Genomic DNA, 16,113 nt, shown 5'->3' with positions numbered 1-16,113 from the left:
AGTGTAAAGATGGGGTGATTTTTTTTTGTCACTCAAATTTGAATCTGCTGAAGTAATAAGTTTATGGTGTTCTGTTTGTGATCTTTTGCTACGTGTAAAACACAGCTACTGAATGACATAGTCTTTTTCCTTGCCACCCCCGTGTAGGCTATAATTTAAGTGGCCATATGGATGAACACTGGGTGTCTATTTTGGACTTTTACAGTTAAACAACACTTCTACTATGACTAAGTTTTTCTACTCGAAGAAACAACAAAGATCAACAAATGACCAAGACCGTTTTTTACAAATTGTAAAAAATCTAAAAGGTGTAAAAATGCATATGTTTATTATTCTACATAGAATAACAAACTTTTTACACACTTATTAGCAATTTATTGAGTTAGAAACGCGAACTTGGTGTATTATATTTCATACGTTTGTTTTTTGAAAGTAGAAAATCACGGTAAAGTTCTTTTACCGCAAAAAAATATATACTCAGTAGTCATCCATATAGCCATATGGCATTCCTAACCCTAAGGCTACTGTAACCCTTCTCATACTCTCCAGCCCTAAGTTCTTTAAATTCCCCACCTTCGTGATTCCTTTCCCGTTATGTACAATGTATGAATTTCGTAGACCTATATCTAATTTGAAAATGTTTTGATAACTCTTTTCCCCTACGTCATACTTATTTGTAACTTTTCAAATCATTCGTACCCTTTTAGACTTCCACTACAAGTCTCCGAACTCCGGGACCCACGCTATTTAACTTTAAGGCTCCCCCTCCCCCCTCTCTCTCTCTCTCTCTCTCTCTCTCTCTCTCTCTCTCTCTCTCTCTCTCTCTCTCTCTCTCTCTCTCTCTCTCTCTCTCTCTCTCTCTCTCTCTCTCTCTCTCTCTCTCTCTCTCTTTCTCTTACTTTACGGGATGGGGTATTGGAATATAATATTCTTTTTTATGTCATGGATGTATTAGGGAAATTAGAAATCAGGGCTCAGATAGATGAGTGGAACATAGTTCGGGTGACAGGACACGAGAACTCTAACGGGCATTCAAAGCCCGACTGTTAATCGTGTTGCTTGGACCATTGATGCATTACAGTGAATCTCCCCTAATACATCCATGCTTGGATCGGATGTATTATTAGGGAGATATATGTGGCTATATGTAGACATGTACCTTATTATGTTAACAATTAGATCAACAATAATTTGCAACTTTATACAATGGTATAGCATGTGCAACATAGAGTTATGTAACGACTCGTAGATTTATTGTTGTGACGAGTCTATTGTTCACAAGTTTTGCATACTGCTTTCCATACTGTAGTGTTCCATGTTCGGCCGAGCATAGATGAACTATCTGAACGGATTTTCTACCTGTTGTCCGACCTCTGCATATATATAAGGTGAGAACTCATACTTGTCAGTCATCGTCCTCGTCATTGATATTTTCTTGGGTACGAAGTGTTCAAAACGCCCTTAGTCTCTGTCAGAGAACAACGGATATGTTCTGTGTTGAAATCACAGGAACTACTAGTATATAAAAATAGGGCGCGGTGTTGTCCGATCACTTTTCCTTGGTCCATTCATGGATGGGGTTAATGCATCCATGGTCCATTGCAGTGCACTGCACACTGTCTCTCACTTTGTGACCGCAATGACTTTTGATGTTAATGATTGATTTTCAATGGATATAGAGAAAATAGTCTATAGTATACATAGCATATGTATATAGTATATCGAACATGTACACCTCTAGCATTTAGTACTTGCATAATGGTTTTGTTTTAGGGCCACATTATCATGCAAATTGACTCATGTTGACTGGTCACGCGCGATCGCGAGGCCGATGAAAGCTATTATTTCACGTGTTAAATTTTACGCACTATGGATGAATGCCTATACACTATCTTTTTATTTATTTATTTATTTATTTATTTATTTATTTATTTATTTATTTATTTATTTATGAATTTATTTATTTATTTATTTATTCATTCATTTAATGGAAGACCAACGGGAGCAAGTCCCATTTACAAGCTCCTCAAAAATGAGAAAACTCAAGAAAAAGACACACAAAAGTCAAGCAAACAAAACTAACAAAATGGACATAAAAACACATTACAAGGCAAATATATAAAATCATACTTGCCAGGTGGACTTGAGATAACCATCTTGCAAAATTGCATTTTAAGTCAATATTCGAAATACATCTCTGAAGGTACAGTGTTTAAAAACATTAATTCTACTGCCGCATCTCGAAAACAAGTAAAATTTCTAGTTCTCCTCTACGTAACTTAGAGAGAATATCCGGACTCTCATTAACATTATTTACACATTTGTGTAAGAATACCATGTTTAAAAACATCCTCCGCTGAGAGAGGCTTGGCAAATCGAAATATTCGATTAAATGTGCATCTAAATCATTCTGCAATTTAATAAAGACATACTTGATTCATGAGATCAATAACGTGACCGCCGGGTGTTAAAATCTAATCACGTGATATCATACAGAGTTATAGGTATACCACTGTGGCAGTTTAAATCTTAACCTAAAAGTGACGTCATTTCCTGAATAAAATGGGGAGTGGCGATGCATACAATGAAACTAATATTCGTTGAAATCATTTATCTGTGGTGAAATCGATAAACTGTTGGAACACGAACAAAAAAACACCCTTAAATTTAAGCAGTTACATTAATTATAGAGATGTTACCATATTCCTGGTAGGAAAATGGACGCAGAGTGTAAGTCGTATGTAAATCTAAATTTGAAATCTGTTAACTTCTAACTAAACTCTGGTTTCATCGAACACCCAGAATTAAACAGTGTGAAAACTTTATTGCAGAGGAAAAATAAACAAGATCCATTCCCACAGAAGTGAACTCCCCTGATAACATATTTAAAACTTGGATATCTATGAATAAGTGTAAAAAAATGTTTTTACTGTTTTCTGTTGATGGAAATATGGAATGTAAAACCTCGGAGACAACATGTATATTAATCTTTACACACCCAATAAAAATCACAAATGTAGTATGTAACTCCGAAATCAAAGTCTTTAAACTTTGTTGTTACATTGAATTGTTCAAGAAAACCCCAACCCAGTCTAAGTTAACACCAAGAAAAAACATGAGGGCTACCGTATAATTTTGTTAAAATTTGATAACAAAATTATCTAAAGCGTATCCATATTTTACTGCAAAATAGCCACTAAACGAGGTTGATCTGGGGGAAATTATTGATTGTGATTCGATGGGTGATACGTTGAGTTTCATTTAAAAAGTAGTCCCTGGGGCGCATTTTTCCCTGACACAGTCTGAAATAGTGGAAACTATATCAGAACACTTAAACCTGGTATACTGAAATATTATGACATTCATGAAACGTCACTATAGTAACGCGATTGTGACAGTAATGCTATTGCACTCAATACCACCCTCGTCGACAGCAATGGGGATAAAAAAAGACATCCCCAGGACAACTCGAAATCATTTAATTCGGATTATTCCCCCCCCCCCCAAAAAAAAAAGTGCAAACATCTTTCGTACGGTATTCATTTTAGTTACCGTGAGAGCTTCCAACTTAAGGTTTGTGGGTTGGTTCAGCACCACATTAACTAACCATAACTGGCACTAAGTATTTCGCAGCAACAAAACACAGTTCTAAGTTACAAGTCAACAAACAGTCCACAAAACTTTCGATCCCGGTATAGTATCTTTTTCAGAGACTCTCTCGGATAATTTGTCATAGAGGGAATAAACAGAAACCGTTTCACTTTTCCAAAAGTCCATTTGCTATCAACAACTTATCGGTTCCAATAGCATTCTTCGTTTTGCTCTGTCAAATGTCAAATACCGGTGCATTATGTAAATTGGGTTCGATTGTAACAGACTGAATATATAAATCTTACTTATATTTATAGACATAGTTCGAAGTACAAAGTGTACCTTGTTGAAAAGTGTTTATGTGAAGACTTTTAAAAAAAATCGATTTCTTTCTTGTATCTAGCTGCAACTGATCGGATCTAGATTCAAGAGAATGGAATTTAACAAGTCGGTTGTGGAACAAAATGGAACAATTGCGCGGTGACGTTCATCTCTTAGAAAGAAAATGGGAAGATCTCAAGACGAAAGACACTTTGTTATCGCTACACAGAGCCTTTAGTATTGCCGTGAGTCGTAGAGATGGTACACGAAGCTCACAGAAAAAGAAAGCATCTTTTAGTATAACAGATGTCAACGCTCTACAGGTGTATGTCGACGATGAAAAAGACAGACGTGCAATACACAAGATCTTAGCTGCCTGGGTCACGCTTCAGAATATCTTGAGGGACATCCAACTTGTGATATTCAACGACGTGAGTTCGAAACATGCCCAACATCGGAAAAAAATCAAGGGTGATCTTCGACATCTTGAAGATATCGTGGAGCAGCAAAGATGCGACCACACCCATCAACATGTGAAGGACGCCATCAACGAGGTACCTTTAGATTATCGATTCTGCAAATGGACAAAAGCACTAAGTCTTGTGCCGAAGGGTCTTGAGTATGCACATAGAATAATTGCCGTGGTTAACACACATTTTCCGGATATTGAAACAGATTCGTCAAGGGAAGCATCGGATAGATTGTTTGAGGACGGGGATTCACCAGTTCTCTTTCGTCGATCAACACTGTCCTTAGATCTGAGACCATCTCAACCAACTATACGCAGGACGCATTCTTCACCCACGACGTCTCCTAGCAACATCACAGTTCACCATACTCACCATAACCACGGAATTCCCTACTCAGAGGATCTTAATAGGACAACTTCCACGTCATCAGTTATCAACATTAACATTCCGGACCGATCAGTTTCTCGAGGTTTGTTACTGATTTCTTAACCTTGTCACTCGTCTTTTCTCAGTGAGAATGAGGAAGGTTAAATTTAGGTAAATGGTTATACATGTACACAAGCTTACATACATACATACATACATACATACATACATACATACATACATACATACATACATACATACATACATACATACATACATACATACATACATACATACATGTATGCATATAAAATATTTAGTATGAGAGAGAGAGGGTAAACCTCCAAAATTACTTATTAATCTTATTAGTGTATTTTGAACTTCAATGTAATCATCGTTGAACATAGATCGCAATACATTCGTTACATAATCCGACAGGAATTATACGCGTTCATAAATGAGGTAGACGCGAACTACGATAATAATGATAGTTGACTTTGTTGTTTTTTCTATGTTATGGTTTTAACAACAGCACATATCGAAAATCGAGTGGCTGTAGTAAACCACGAAATGGAAGAAACGAAAAGAAGAATAGAAATATTGGAATTTGAGTTATCTGGTGTGAGATTTGAACTTCATGAATATAGAATGACTTTGATGAAAGTTGAAGTTGATGCAGGACTTAAAGAGTTCTACCTTAAAGGTAAGTAGTGATCATAGGAAAGACGTAAATCATTTTTATCTATGATAAAAAATTTAGAAATGATACTGTGATATACACAACATTATACCATACTCAAGCCAATATATTGCCTTTGAACAGAAAATATGGACTATATACTGTGGTCGTTCTACGTCACGACAACGCGTGTCTGCGTCACTGGTTTTGCGGTGCTCAAACGTTCCAAATTTTCATTATTTTGAATTTTCCCCCAATATTTCATATGTTATGCTTGGGGAGGTATAACTGTGTTATTCTCCAATATTTCACTTCATTCAGCGGGGAGTACTCGTGACCTATTAGGGTTTGTCACTGCTCGATCGTAAAGCGACTCGTAGTGACAAGGCCCCTTAGGTCACTCGTATTTTCCTTCCCGGTTGGCTGAAAGAAGAACAGTGTTGGAGAATAATGATTTTACAGTCAGTTAATCATCAAATGAGGACATGTGCACTATACATATATGGATATGTATATATATACTGTTATCGCGATATCTCTTCACCTCATCATTCTCGCGGCAAGCTAGAGCACATTTGTCCGCTGTGTGAGGGCACCTGTTAAGCGCTGCTGTAAAGCGGTTATGTGGTTAACAAAGATGTTCCATCTCAGTGTGTCTATACTTCATAACGTAAGTAGTATAAGACTTGATGACTTTGACCACAGACAAGTGTCTGTGCTTTGACTCATCTCAAACTGAGCCAACTAAAAAAAAGCTTTTTACTCTTTCTATGGAAGCCAAGTCAAAATGTCAACTTGAAGTCAGACACAATTCAGAAAGTCAGATATAAGTAGTTTACAGTCATTTAAAAGTGTCTTGCTTGACATTTTCACTTGGCATACCTTTTGGTACATATAGAACAAAATATGATAAAGTTGGTTTATTTGAGGTGACTCAAAAACGCCAAGTCCTTTAACTACATCATATACAGGCAGAACGATTTCAACCCGACGTTGAAAAACGCGATTGAATTACCTACATTTACCTGTCGATTTCTAATATTCATTTCCTGATAGAAACCATGAAAGAAGTTCAAAGGTTAGGAGGTAGCAAACTACGTCCACCACTAACGGATTACCAGATGGAGGATATCGCAGCTTGTTTGAGAGATGACTTTCACATCCGACTAGCCAATATTCTGGATATTGATCTGACTGAAATTGAACACGATTACCCAATAGTCACGTGTGGACTGAGAGAAGTAAAAGTACAAATCTTACGAAGATGGAGAGAAAGGGAAGGAGAAGGTGGAACTGTAGAACGGTTGATAATGGGTATGATGAAAGAGGAATCGTTGACCGGGACGGCTAAGTGCATTTTAGAGAATTTATTGAGAAATACGCCATAAGAGACGTTCACGTGCAGATGTCATAAAAATGGCCAGACCAGAGAAAGTTTAAAAGGGACATTTCGTTCTACAAATTACAGAAAAATGATTCAGCATCTTTCAGTAGTTGGAATAGTCAAACAAATTCTCGTATGAAAGAAAAATAACATCCAACGACCAGTACAGTTACAAACTTAGTTTGTATGGTACGCCGTGGTGAGCCACCCCAACGCTAGGCAACCTTCGAACTTGAAGCAGGCGGACTCCCGGCGGAACAGCAAGCCGTATCTTACATGTTTTAATACAAACTTTGTTGCTCTTGAAATAGATTTACCAATTTCGTTGCACAATTTTAAAGAAGGCACAAGTAATAGTCTAAAACATTCCCTAGCACATTTATGAATACTACACCTACACTAATTAACTCATAGTTTTACTACTTCTTTTTAACTTCTTACTGTTTTCATAATTACTTTGGTTTGGTTGACTTTTTGTACGACTTTTACAAGATCTGTTTTGTCTTAGATAGTTGAGGCTTGGGAACACTATAGAACAAAATATCCATGGGCAAATGTTCAAGAGATTTGTTGCTGAGTTAATAATGTGATTGATGTATATGGTACTGTGTGAAGCGAACGATATATATGGGACGCGTTCGGTGTGATGTCACAGTAGTCACTAAATCCAACCACGGGGGCTTCACCACGTGCCATGGATACTCACGTATAAAATATATGATTCAACTCGCTGCGATGTACTTTCCTCCAAACTTTCCATCTATTATTCGATATGTCTAGTTATATTTTACTAGTAAGAGAGCATTTAACAATTACCACAACCAGGGGTAGGGTCGGGGGAAATCAAGCCCTGTCTGTGGCATAAAATGTGACCCCCAGTCCGTTGTGCTGAAAAGGAACCCTCCCTCAATTTCCTTTCTCTAAAATATGACCGTCCCCATGTTCAAATATTTCATGAAAAACATTTTAACACCGCCGTTGGGGCGTTGTTCGAACCCCACTAGAGGCATGGAATTTTTCTATAGTAAAATACATATTGATAGTTTTTAAAGACATGTGATGCTTCCAACTGTTACCACCGCAGTGAGTTTGTGTTTTTAAATCAACGCATGTGTTTGAATCTATTGACTGAGCTGAAAGCCAGAACTCCGAAAGACTAGATGAGCGCACAACTGACAACCTCAGGACTGTGGTCAACATCTCCATTCCACCTTATTATCCCCAATATTTTGTCACACTGTTCCTTCTTTACTAGTTCTACTGTGAGACCTCCTCCTCCTCTCCTCACAACACAAATAAAGGTTAAGTCACTGCATTTCGCCAATATGCTACGATATTACTTTACAATGGTGGCAGCAGTGGGACGTGGTAGCAGTAAGATTTGGAACTGGTGGCAGCAGTGGGATCATGCCAAAATCACAAAATAATGCAAAGTTAGATTTTAAAAAAATAGTCAAAGTAAAATGTGACCCTCTAATTTCAATTTTCTAAAATATGGCCCTCCCCAAGGATCGCGATTTGTAAAAAGTTACCCCTCTAATTCCCTGGTCCTCCCCCTTGTAACAAACATCGAAACATTTGATGTGTTTCGTGTGATTAAATTAAGTCACCCATCTACATATAGACTAGAGACTCATCTTTGGTTTTCAAATCATTTCAAACAATACAGAGGACCACTAGATTTGAAAACCAACAACGAGTCTCTGGGCTACTCCAGTTGAGACAAAATACACAAGTACAGACAGTAATATGCCCACTTAAAAAGAAGAAGATATGTTGACAATTACATGACATGGTACTTTTGTATGTATTGCCACAAGACTGTGTCGAAACAGGTTTTTCAAACTTTTCTGTGTTATCCTTGCACAAAACGTTTATACTTTGATACTTTTGTAAATTGTGTACATTTTTTTTGTACCAAACAAATAAAAAACAACGACATCAAAGACCTACCCTCGGATCAATGACGTGATGCATATGGTACGCCATCTCGACATTTCTTTGAATTCAAACTGGTCGTCTTTCAAATGTTGCAATTCATTTTGCATACATGTGACCCAAGTATTAAGGCTGTCTCCAGACGTTTGATGACGTAAGATTAAGATACATGAACGATCATGAACAAACCAAATAGAACAAAAATCCTAATCTAAGGCTTTTTTTTCGAAGGGACGTATACACAGGCTAGTTTATAACTAGATACATTTACACGACCCAATTTTATTTCCTTATATCGGTCTGTATTGTGGCGTGACCGCACCTCTAATTCATACTCACAAAAGCGGCGAAGCGGATCAGTTTCTCGCGAGAGTCTTATAATGACTCAATAGCAATAGACACCCAAGTCATATCCCGGACACATGATACAGCGTACATGTACTTTTAATATCCCCGAGCCTATCCTGTCGGCTGACATGAGTTCCTTGTGGCTTTTAGGACCCGTGTCAGAACTTACATGGACCACTTGTGACTCATTTTCTTACGTATAAAGCCAGGTAAGATAGTTTGCTAACTATGTCAGATCATAGTGTAAGCACATTTCCTGAATGGTGGGTTTTCTACAGACTAGACGCATGGTGAATATTGACCTCTAGGGCACAGTCACTTGTGAGCTATAATACACTATTCAAGGAGCTTATATTTTATTCAAGGACGGTCATAATTTACAACATGACCACGATGTTTAGGTGTTTAAGAATATTCAAATATGTATAAATATGTTGTAAGGTTTGTAGGTCAGAGGGCATTGCATGTATGAATACAGAAACGGATCGCTATGTCAGTTATGTCACGTCAGCTACATGTATGTCTCCTGTGGGTATGTGTGCACCACAGTCACTTGTGAACTGATATTCCATTCCAGGATGGAAGAGTGTCTATTCCACAACAGTCATCGGTAATGGTATTTTTTTGAATATCCTAAATACCAGTAATAACGTAATTACTTTGTATTATGATTATCCTAGACTAGAATATCAACATCCCGGAATGGAATGTTAGTTTACAAGTGACTGTGGTGTGCACGCATTACAGTAACTGTATTGTCAGCGAGAATGAATCCATTACATGTCTTGATGGCCGGGGGGGGGGGGAATTGGCGTGTGTGTGTGTGTGTGTGTGTGTGTGTGTGTGTGTGTGTGTGTGTGTGTGCGTGCGTGCGTACGGGGGGGGGGGGTCGAGAGTAACCACACACTACAATTTACAGTTTGGCGGTTTGAACTGTCTCTACAGATATGTCCTTCTTTAGATTCCTGTGTTTTGTAAACAGATCACATGCACACTAGTGGCCCGAGTTCATACACGTACACCACATACACATAATGCGTGGGTACAACGGATCAATAATGCATGCGTTCACCCTCATATTTCTGGCATGCACCTATTGATTTCAACCAAATCTGGTGCATAAAGGTAACATACTATGTGAGACATATGCACGCCACTTTGTTTTATGACCAAATCAAATATGGCTGCCATATTTGTTGTTAAATTTCACAATATGCCTCACAACGTGTATGAACTCGGGCCACTAGTGTGCAACAAAGGTATAATACGTAGTGACTCCATTCAAGTGCCTACACCCATAATACCAAATGTAAACTTTCGTTTAAGACCTGACCTTGAAAGTCTTTTTCAAGGTCAAATATCTTCATAGCTTCTTGAATCAAATATTTCAAGTGATGATGATATTTAATTATGTCTTGGTTTTTACTATATACGTGAGGCATATGCATATCACTTCATTTCATGACCTTCACCTGAATAGCAAGTACATTTGTCTGTTATCGCCGACATTTTGGTACATAATTTTATGGACACCATTCAAGTGTCGACCCAGACATTATCAATGATGAGCTTTCTAATGAGACAGTGACCTTTCTTTCCATATCTTGACCTTTGCCTTTGATCTCCATATTCAAGGCCAGATAGCAAATTGGTCAATAACTTAAGTTGAGATACAAAACTTGCCGTAAAACATACAAGTTGGGCATTTTGTCTTCGATTGAAGGCTTGTTATCAATAATAGCTGTCATTTTTTCCTCAGATACATTCTCACTAGTCTTTTTTATTTCATATATCTGTAGATGAAGTTTCAGTGCTTTTCATAAGATTATTTTAACCACAATGGATCGATTGCGAAACCATGTCAGTTCCTTGGAAGTAAAATGGGAAGTGTTAAAGAAAAAACAGACCCTTTTGTCACTACATCGAGCAGTAAGTCGCCAAGATGGTGCTATGCCAAGCTCAACAAAGAAAAGGGAGTCTTTGCGTATAACAGACATGAAAGACCTCAACTTTGATATCGATGAAGAATTCGAACAAGACAGAGAAGTCATATGTGACATCTTGGTTGCCTGGGAAACGCTTCTATACATTGTCAGGGATATTCAGCTGGTCATTCTGACTGCCGACTTCTCAAAACTTCCTCAGCAACGGAAAAGAATCAAGACTGATTTCCGCCATTTTCAAGAAATTGTTGATCGAAAACGCTGTGATAAAACCCACCCAGAACTAAAAGCTGTTATGGCGAAGGTACCTCTTGATGTTCGTGGCTGCAAATGGACCAAGGTATTAAGTCTAGTACCAAAGGGACTTGACTATGCACATAGAATACTGTCAGTGATTAACACACATTTCCCTGACTTACAAGAGAGGTCACAACTTGCTGCATCTTTAAGTTTGCTTGGTGATAGACCTCATTCTGATAAAGTCACCAGATCAGAGTCGTCTTCAAATTTGGATTTCCCACCAGTCGTAACTGTTCGTAGAAGTTTTTCGACTCCAGGTTTACGTCCCATCATACACCAACGTAATCGTGCGCACCACTTCAGTCATTCTGGAGTACCATCAGTGGGATCGTCAGTGATAAATATCAATTTCCCCAGCCATTCTGATCCATTCTTTTCCAATCTCAAAGGTTTGTAATATTTAAAAACGTAGTGAATAACGAATTTCCGTATTTTTTAAGCATACACATTTGAATTGTCTGTAGTCAAGTCGACTTTTGCCTGTTACAGCGTTAGTGGTACTCCGTTTTATCTCTCATACCACGAGAGATAAAAGATGTTCAACTAGCACAAGGCTAAGTCGGGTTAAATCTTCTTTATATATATATATATATAGTTTTGGATTACGCTCTGCCACTGCGGTATAGAGCACTGTCTTAGCAGATTGATACTCACCGAGTTATATATATATATATATATATATATATATATATATATAGAGAGAGAGAGAGAGAGAGAGAGAGAGAGAGAGAGTTTCATTCTTCTTTCGCCAAGTAGAGTGCTCGATCGCCTTGGAGAGCTATCATACATATAAATGAAAGAGGACGAGTCTGGTATTACATTGTGGATTTACACTACGGACCGTTTCACCAGAAGGATCGTCGGGTGTAATAGTGTGGTTTAATAGTAGTCGTTGACTATACATTCAGTCATTCTGCTTTGTGTACATAACTTATGTGTGTCAACGACTACTATTAAACCACACTATTACACCCGACGATCCTTCTGGTGAAACGGTCCGTAGTGTAAATCCACAATGTAATACCAGACTCGTCTTCTTTCATTTATATGTATATATATATATATATATATATATATATATATATATATATATATATATATATATATATATATATATATATATATATATATATATATATATATATATATTATAATAAACAGTAAAGTGTTTATGGCCAAGACGTTTCGCTCAGTCCTTGCTGAGCTGCCTCAGTATGACCAATACATCATACTAGTTAATTATCGCTCATGTCAGGTCACGTGACCCGAAATGGTAATCAGAACAGTTACTATTGTTAAGGTTTATTCCATTTTCGTATGTGTCGAGTGTTTTTTTTTATCCAGAAGCTTTCAGGTGTTAGCCTGTATGATTTATTCTTCCATATTTTTTATCGATTCCTACTATTTTGAAGTCGGCAAGGGACTGGTTGGCTGAGTTATGGTGATATATTTTATTTTTAGCACACGGTCATTTAGACGAAATGGAAGAACGTATGGCAGTTTTCGATCTTCAAATGGAAGACGCTAAACACAGAATTGAAATGCTAGAATTCCATCTTCGTGATTGCAGGAATTCTTTGACGAATCTTGAAATTGAGGCACGACTGAAAGACTTCCACCTGAAAGGTAAGTTGAGAGCATTGAAACCAAATGTTATAATCTTTGATTGGAAGATTTTTCGTGACTCTGGCAGCAAAAAAAAAAATTCAAATTCGAAAAATTGACATAGAATCTAGTCACCCTTTCGCACACCTTGACAAAAAGTATGCATCCTATGAATATGTAAATAAATAAATTATTGTTACGCCCAATATCGCGAAAATGCAACGGTATGGTCTCCAAATCCATAGCCATATTCAGCTAAAATTTGCGTATAACAATCACAAAATAAATTATAAGCGTTATACCGTACAAGCAGCCCAAAGTATTTTAGCATCGAGCTTTCGATACGTCCTGATACCATCCTTATGAGAATGACGAATTCCAAAATTTAACTGCTGGTCTCCTTTTGTCAATTTGAGTACATATTTGATATTTTGAATTGCAAAGGACCTAAGTACTTCTGACTTAACAAGAAGACATAATCGTAAAATACATTTTGTGACGTTACACATTTATATAAAGCGGTTGTTGTTGCTCCGTAATTAGTTATAATTTAACAATGAAAATAGAAGCACATCAGATGTGTGTTGCTTCTCGTTATAGAAATTCACATCCTTCGTTTTTCATTTCCTGATAGAAACCATGAAAGAAGTTCAAAGGTTAGGAGGTAGCAAACTACGTCCACCACTAACGGATTGCCAGATGGAGGATATCGCAGCTTGTTTGAGAGATGACTTTCACATCCGACTAGCCAATATTCTAGATATTGATCTGACTGAAATTGAACACGATTACCCAATAGTCACGTGTGGACTGAGAGAAGTAAAAGTACAAATCTTACGAAGATGGAGAGAAAGGGAAGGAGAAGGTGGAACTGTAGAACGGTTGATAATGGGTATGATGAAAGGGGAATCGTTGGCCGGAACGGCAAAAGACATCTTAGATAACTTATTGGGAAATAACTGAGACTCCCACGAACAAATACAATACAATACAATACAATACAATACAATACAATACAATACAATACAATACAATACAATACAATACAATACAATACAATACAATACAATACAATACAACTTTATTCATCCTTGTCAGGAAATTATAGTGTCTGCCATAACAAAAAAAACAACAATTTAAACGAGTAGATAACAATAAAACGAGTACGTAAAAACAAGACTTTCACTTTTCAAAACACGTACATAACCAGGATAAAAGAAAGACGATAACTCGAAAAGAGTAGGCGTTAAAAAAGAATGGCCACAGCTAGACATATGAGCATGTAGGGCTAGAGTCGAGGTCTGTCTGTCTGTTGGTTGTGTAATTTGATTGCTGCTGGAATGAATGATTGCTTATAGCGTGTTGTTCTGGTGCGTGGTATTCTGAGTCTGCCGTTTCTATCTATACGTCGACTGTCAAGTTCTGGCCTAAGTGGATGTGTCAGCTAATATTGTTCCCAGTCTGTCTGTAGTTTGTCTGTGGTATATGTTGTCAATGTTAGTCTGTTTTTTACCAACCACCCCGGCTGCTTTTCTGATGATTTTGTCAAGTCATGTCTTTGTCTTGTTTAGTAATATTTCCAGCCCAACATACTAAATCCAAAAGTGAAAACAGTGCTCAAAGTTGAAGTATAAAACATTATTTCAATGGTAGTAGTAGATCTACGCTAACATTAAAATATCTCAGTTTCCTCAAGCAGTACAATCGACTGTGAAGTTTTTTGACAATGGAATGTGTGTTCTGTTTCCATGAAAGCTTATCATCGAGAGTCTGACATTTTACAGGTGGAAATTTCTCACTTTTGTAGCAAGACTGATCTGTTTTAACTCAAAGTCCTTTTCTGAGGAGTAATTCTATACCCTAAAAATAAAGGATTTGTAGTAATTTTTGCAACTGTTAAACATTGTTGGTGTGCTCTGTATTCACTGTAATCATACTATAATGGGAAAAGTTACCACATGTTTTGTCCCGAGTACGCCATTAGCCAAGTTGCAATGTTCACGAATCTAGCTTTAAAAGAAGCAGGCTATCAACCATGCCGTGTATGAAGCTGTGGTCAATGATCTACATGTATACAGGTTTCAGTCAATGGGCATTATGATTGCTATCACTCATCAAAGTACATCTAGGTACATTCCATACATAAACAACAAATGCAGGGAAATTTTTTGGGCTACTGATGGATAGTAGCAATGAGAGCGAAAAGGTATATCCATAGTGAGTATGACAAATGTTAAGATTCTAAAGTAGTTAATGTCCAAAAACTTCACAGAAAACTCATCAGAGTTTGACTCATAAACTATGCGAGGTACACATAGTATCAGAGACGTTACAGAAATGGGAGATTACAATATTTGATAAGGTGGCAAAAAAATATGCTGCGAAATACAAAACTTGAGCAGAAGAAGAAAAAACTTAAATGATACCTTCATACTATGAAGTATCTTAGGAAACAACCCGTTAGAATATTAGTGGTAAAATAATTATAACCTCCTTATTTCCGTAACTGCAGTATCACTTGTTTACATTTTGTACTATTAGTCAGGTCCCATCGATATAAATCACTGTATTTGTTTAGCCCACCGAACGAGGAGGCTATAACAATCAGATTCGTCTACCCGTCTGTCTGTCTGTCTAAAAATCCAGATTTACTGCATAACTTAGAAAATAGTACACACAGAGCGAGATCAATTCAAGTGTCTACCCCATATTTTAAGGTGCAAGCTTTCGTGTGAGACCTTGACTTTCTTCCCTTGACCAATGGGGTCATTACCATGATCAAGTTATTTCTTGCATACTACAGCCACTGTGACTTAGTTGTATTTAAGTGTAATCCGTATTTTTTAAGATCTTGGGTACATGTAATGAAGAACAAAGGAAATACACAAATGTATTTGTTTGTTGTATCACTTTATTTTACCAAATGGCAGTCGTATTTGTTGTAAAAATAATCAATTTGGGCATCATCTCCGGAACTTAAGACATAGAGACTTCATTCAAGTGTCTACTGCCATAGTATAAGGTGTTACTTTTCTGCTGGTGTCATTATATTTGACCTCGACCTTGACCCCTATGACTGAACGGTAGCGATATTTATTGTAAAAATCACTTTTTACTGCATAACCTACAAACTGTAATAATAGAGACTAGAGCACTTACGTCTATGTT

At 37.2% G+C, this 16,113-nt stretch overlaps 2 protein-coding genes across 3 annotated transcripts; both read left to right on the top strand.

The window, feature by feature from the left end:
* Window positions 1–919: 919 nt before the first annotated feature.
* LOC144452294 (uncharacterized) lies at window positions 920–15,692 on the top strand. 2 transcript variants are annotated; one of them, XM_078143372.1, is made up of 4 exons: window positions 920–1,388; window positions 3,995–4,851; window positions 5,281–5,451; window positions 13,580–15,692. In XM_078143372.1, the coding sequence occupies exons 2-4, from the start codon at window positions 4,056–4,058 to the stop codon at window positions 13,906–13,908; spliced, it is 1,296 nt and encodes a 431-aa protein (XP_077999498.1). In that variant the 5' UTR covers window positions 920–1,388; window positions 3,995–4,055; the 3' UTR covers window positions 13,909–15,692. The 2 variants fall into 2 exon arrangements, with proteins under 2 accessions (XP_077999498.1, XP_077999492.1); XM_078143366.1 differs by lacking the exon at window positions 13,580–15,692 and adding an exon at window positions 6,484–7,343.
* Window positions 9,235–13,406, top strand: LOC144453377 (uncharacterized). The gene is made up of 4 exons (XM_078144652.1): window positions 9,235–9,306; window positions 10,897–11,729; window positions 12,802–12,966; window positions 13,390–13,406. The coding sequence occupies exons 2-4, from the start codon at window positions 10,937–10,939 to the stop codon at window positions 13,404–13,406; spliced, it is 975 nt and encodes a 324-aa protein (XP_078000778.1). The 5' UTR covers window positions 9,235–9,306; window positions 10,897–10,936.
* Window positions 15,693–16,113: the final 421 nt, after the last annotated feature.

The sequence above is a fragment of the Glandiceps talaboti genome, chromosome 2 (genome assembly GCF_964340395.1).
Source record: "Glandiceps talaboti chromosome 2, keGlaTala1.1, whole genome shotgun sequence".
NCBI lineage: Eukaryota > Metazoa > Hemichordata > Enteropneusta > Spengelidae > Glandiceps > Glandiceps talaboti.
This window is presented reverse-complemented; position numbering and strand designations above follow the sequence as displayed.

What these genes read in the sequence shown, in the direction of transcription:
- LOC144452294 (XM_078143366.1), top strand. Translation starts at nt 4,056, where the DNA reads ATGGAACAATTGCGCGGTGACGTTCATCTCTTAGAAAGAAAATGGGAA. An exon ending in GGACCGATCAGTTTCTCGAG is followed by an intron (nt 4,852 to 5,280) that starts GTTTGTTACTGA and finishes TTTTAACAACAG; the next exon opens with CACATATCGAAAATCGAGTG. An exon ending in TAAAGAGTTCTACCTTAAAG is followed by an intron (nt 5,452 to 6,483) that starts GTAAGTAGTGAT and finishes ATTTCCTGATAG; the next exon opens with AAACCATGAAAGAAGTTCAA.
- LOC144453377 (XM_078144652.1), top strand. Translation starts at nt 10,937, where the DNA reads ATGGATCGATTGCGAAACCATGTCAGTTCCTTGGAAGTAAAATGGGAA. An exon ending in ATTCTTTTCCAATCTCAAAG is followed by an intron (nt 11,730 to 12,801) that starts GTTTGTAATATT and finishes TTTTATTTTTAG; the next exon opens with CACACGGTCATTTAGACGAA.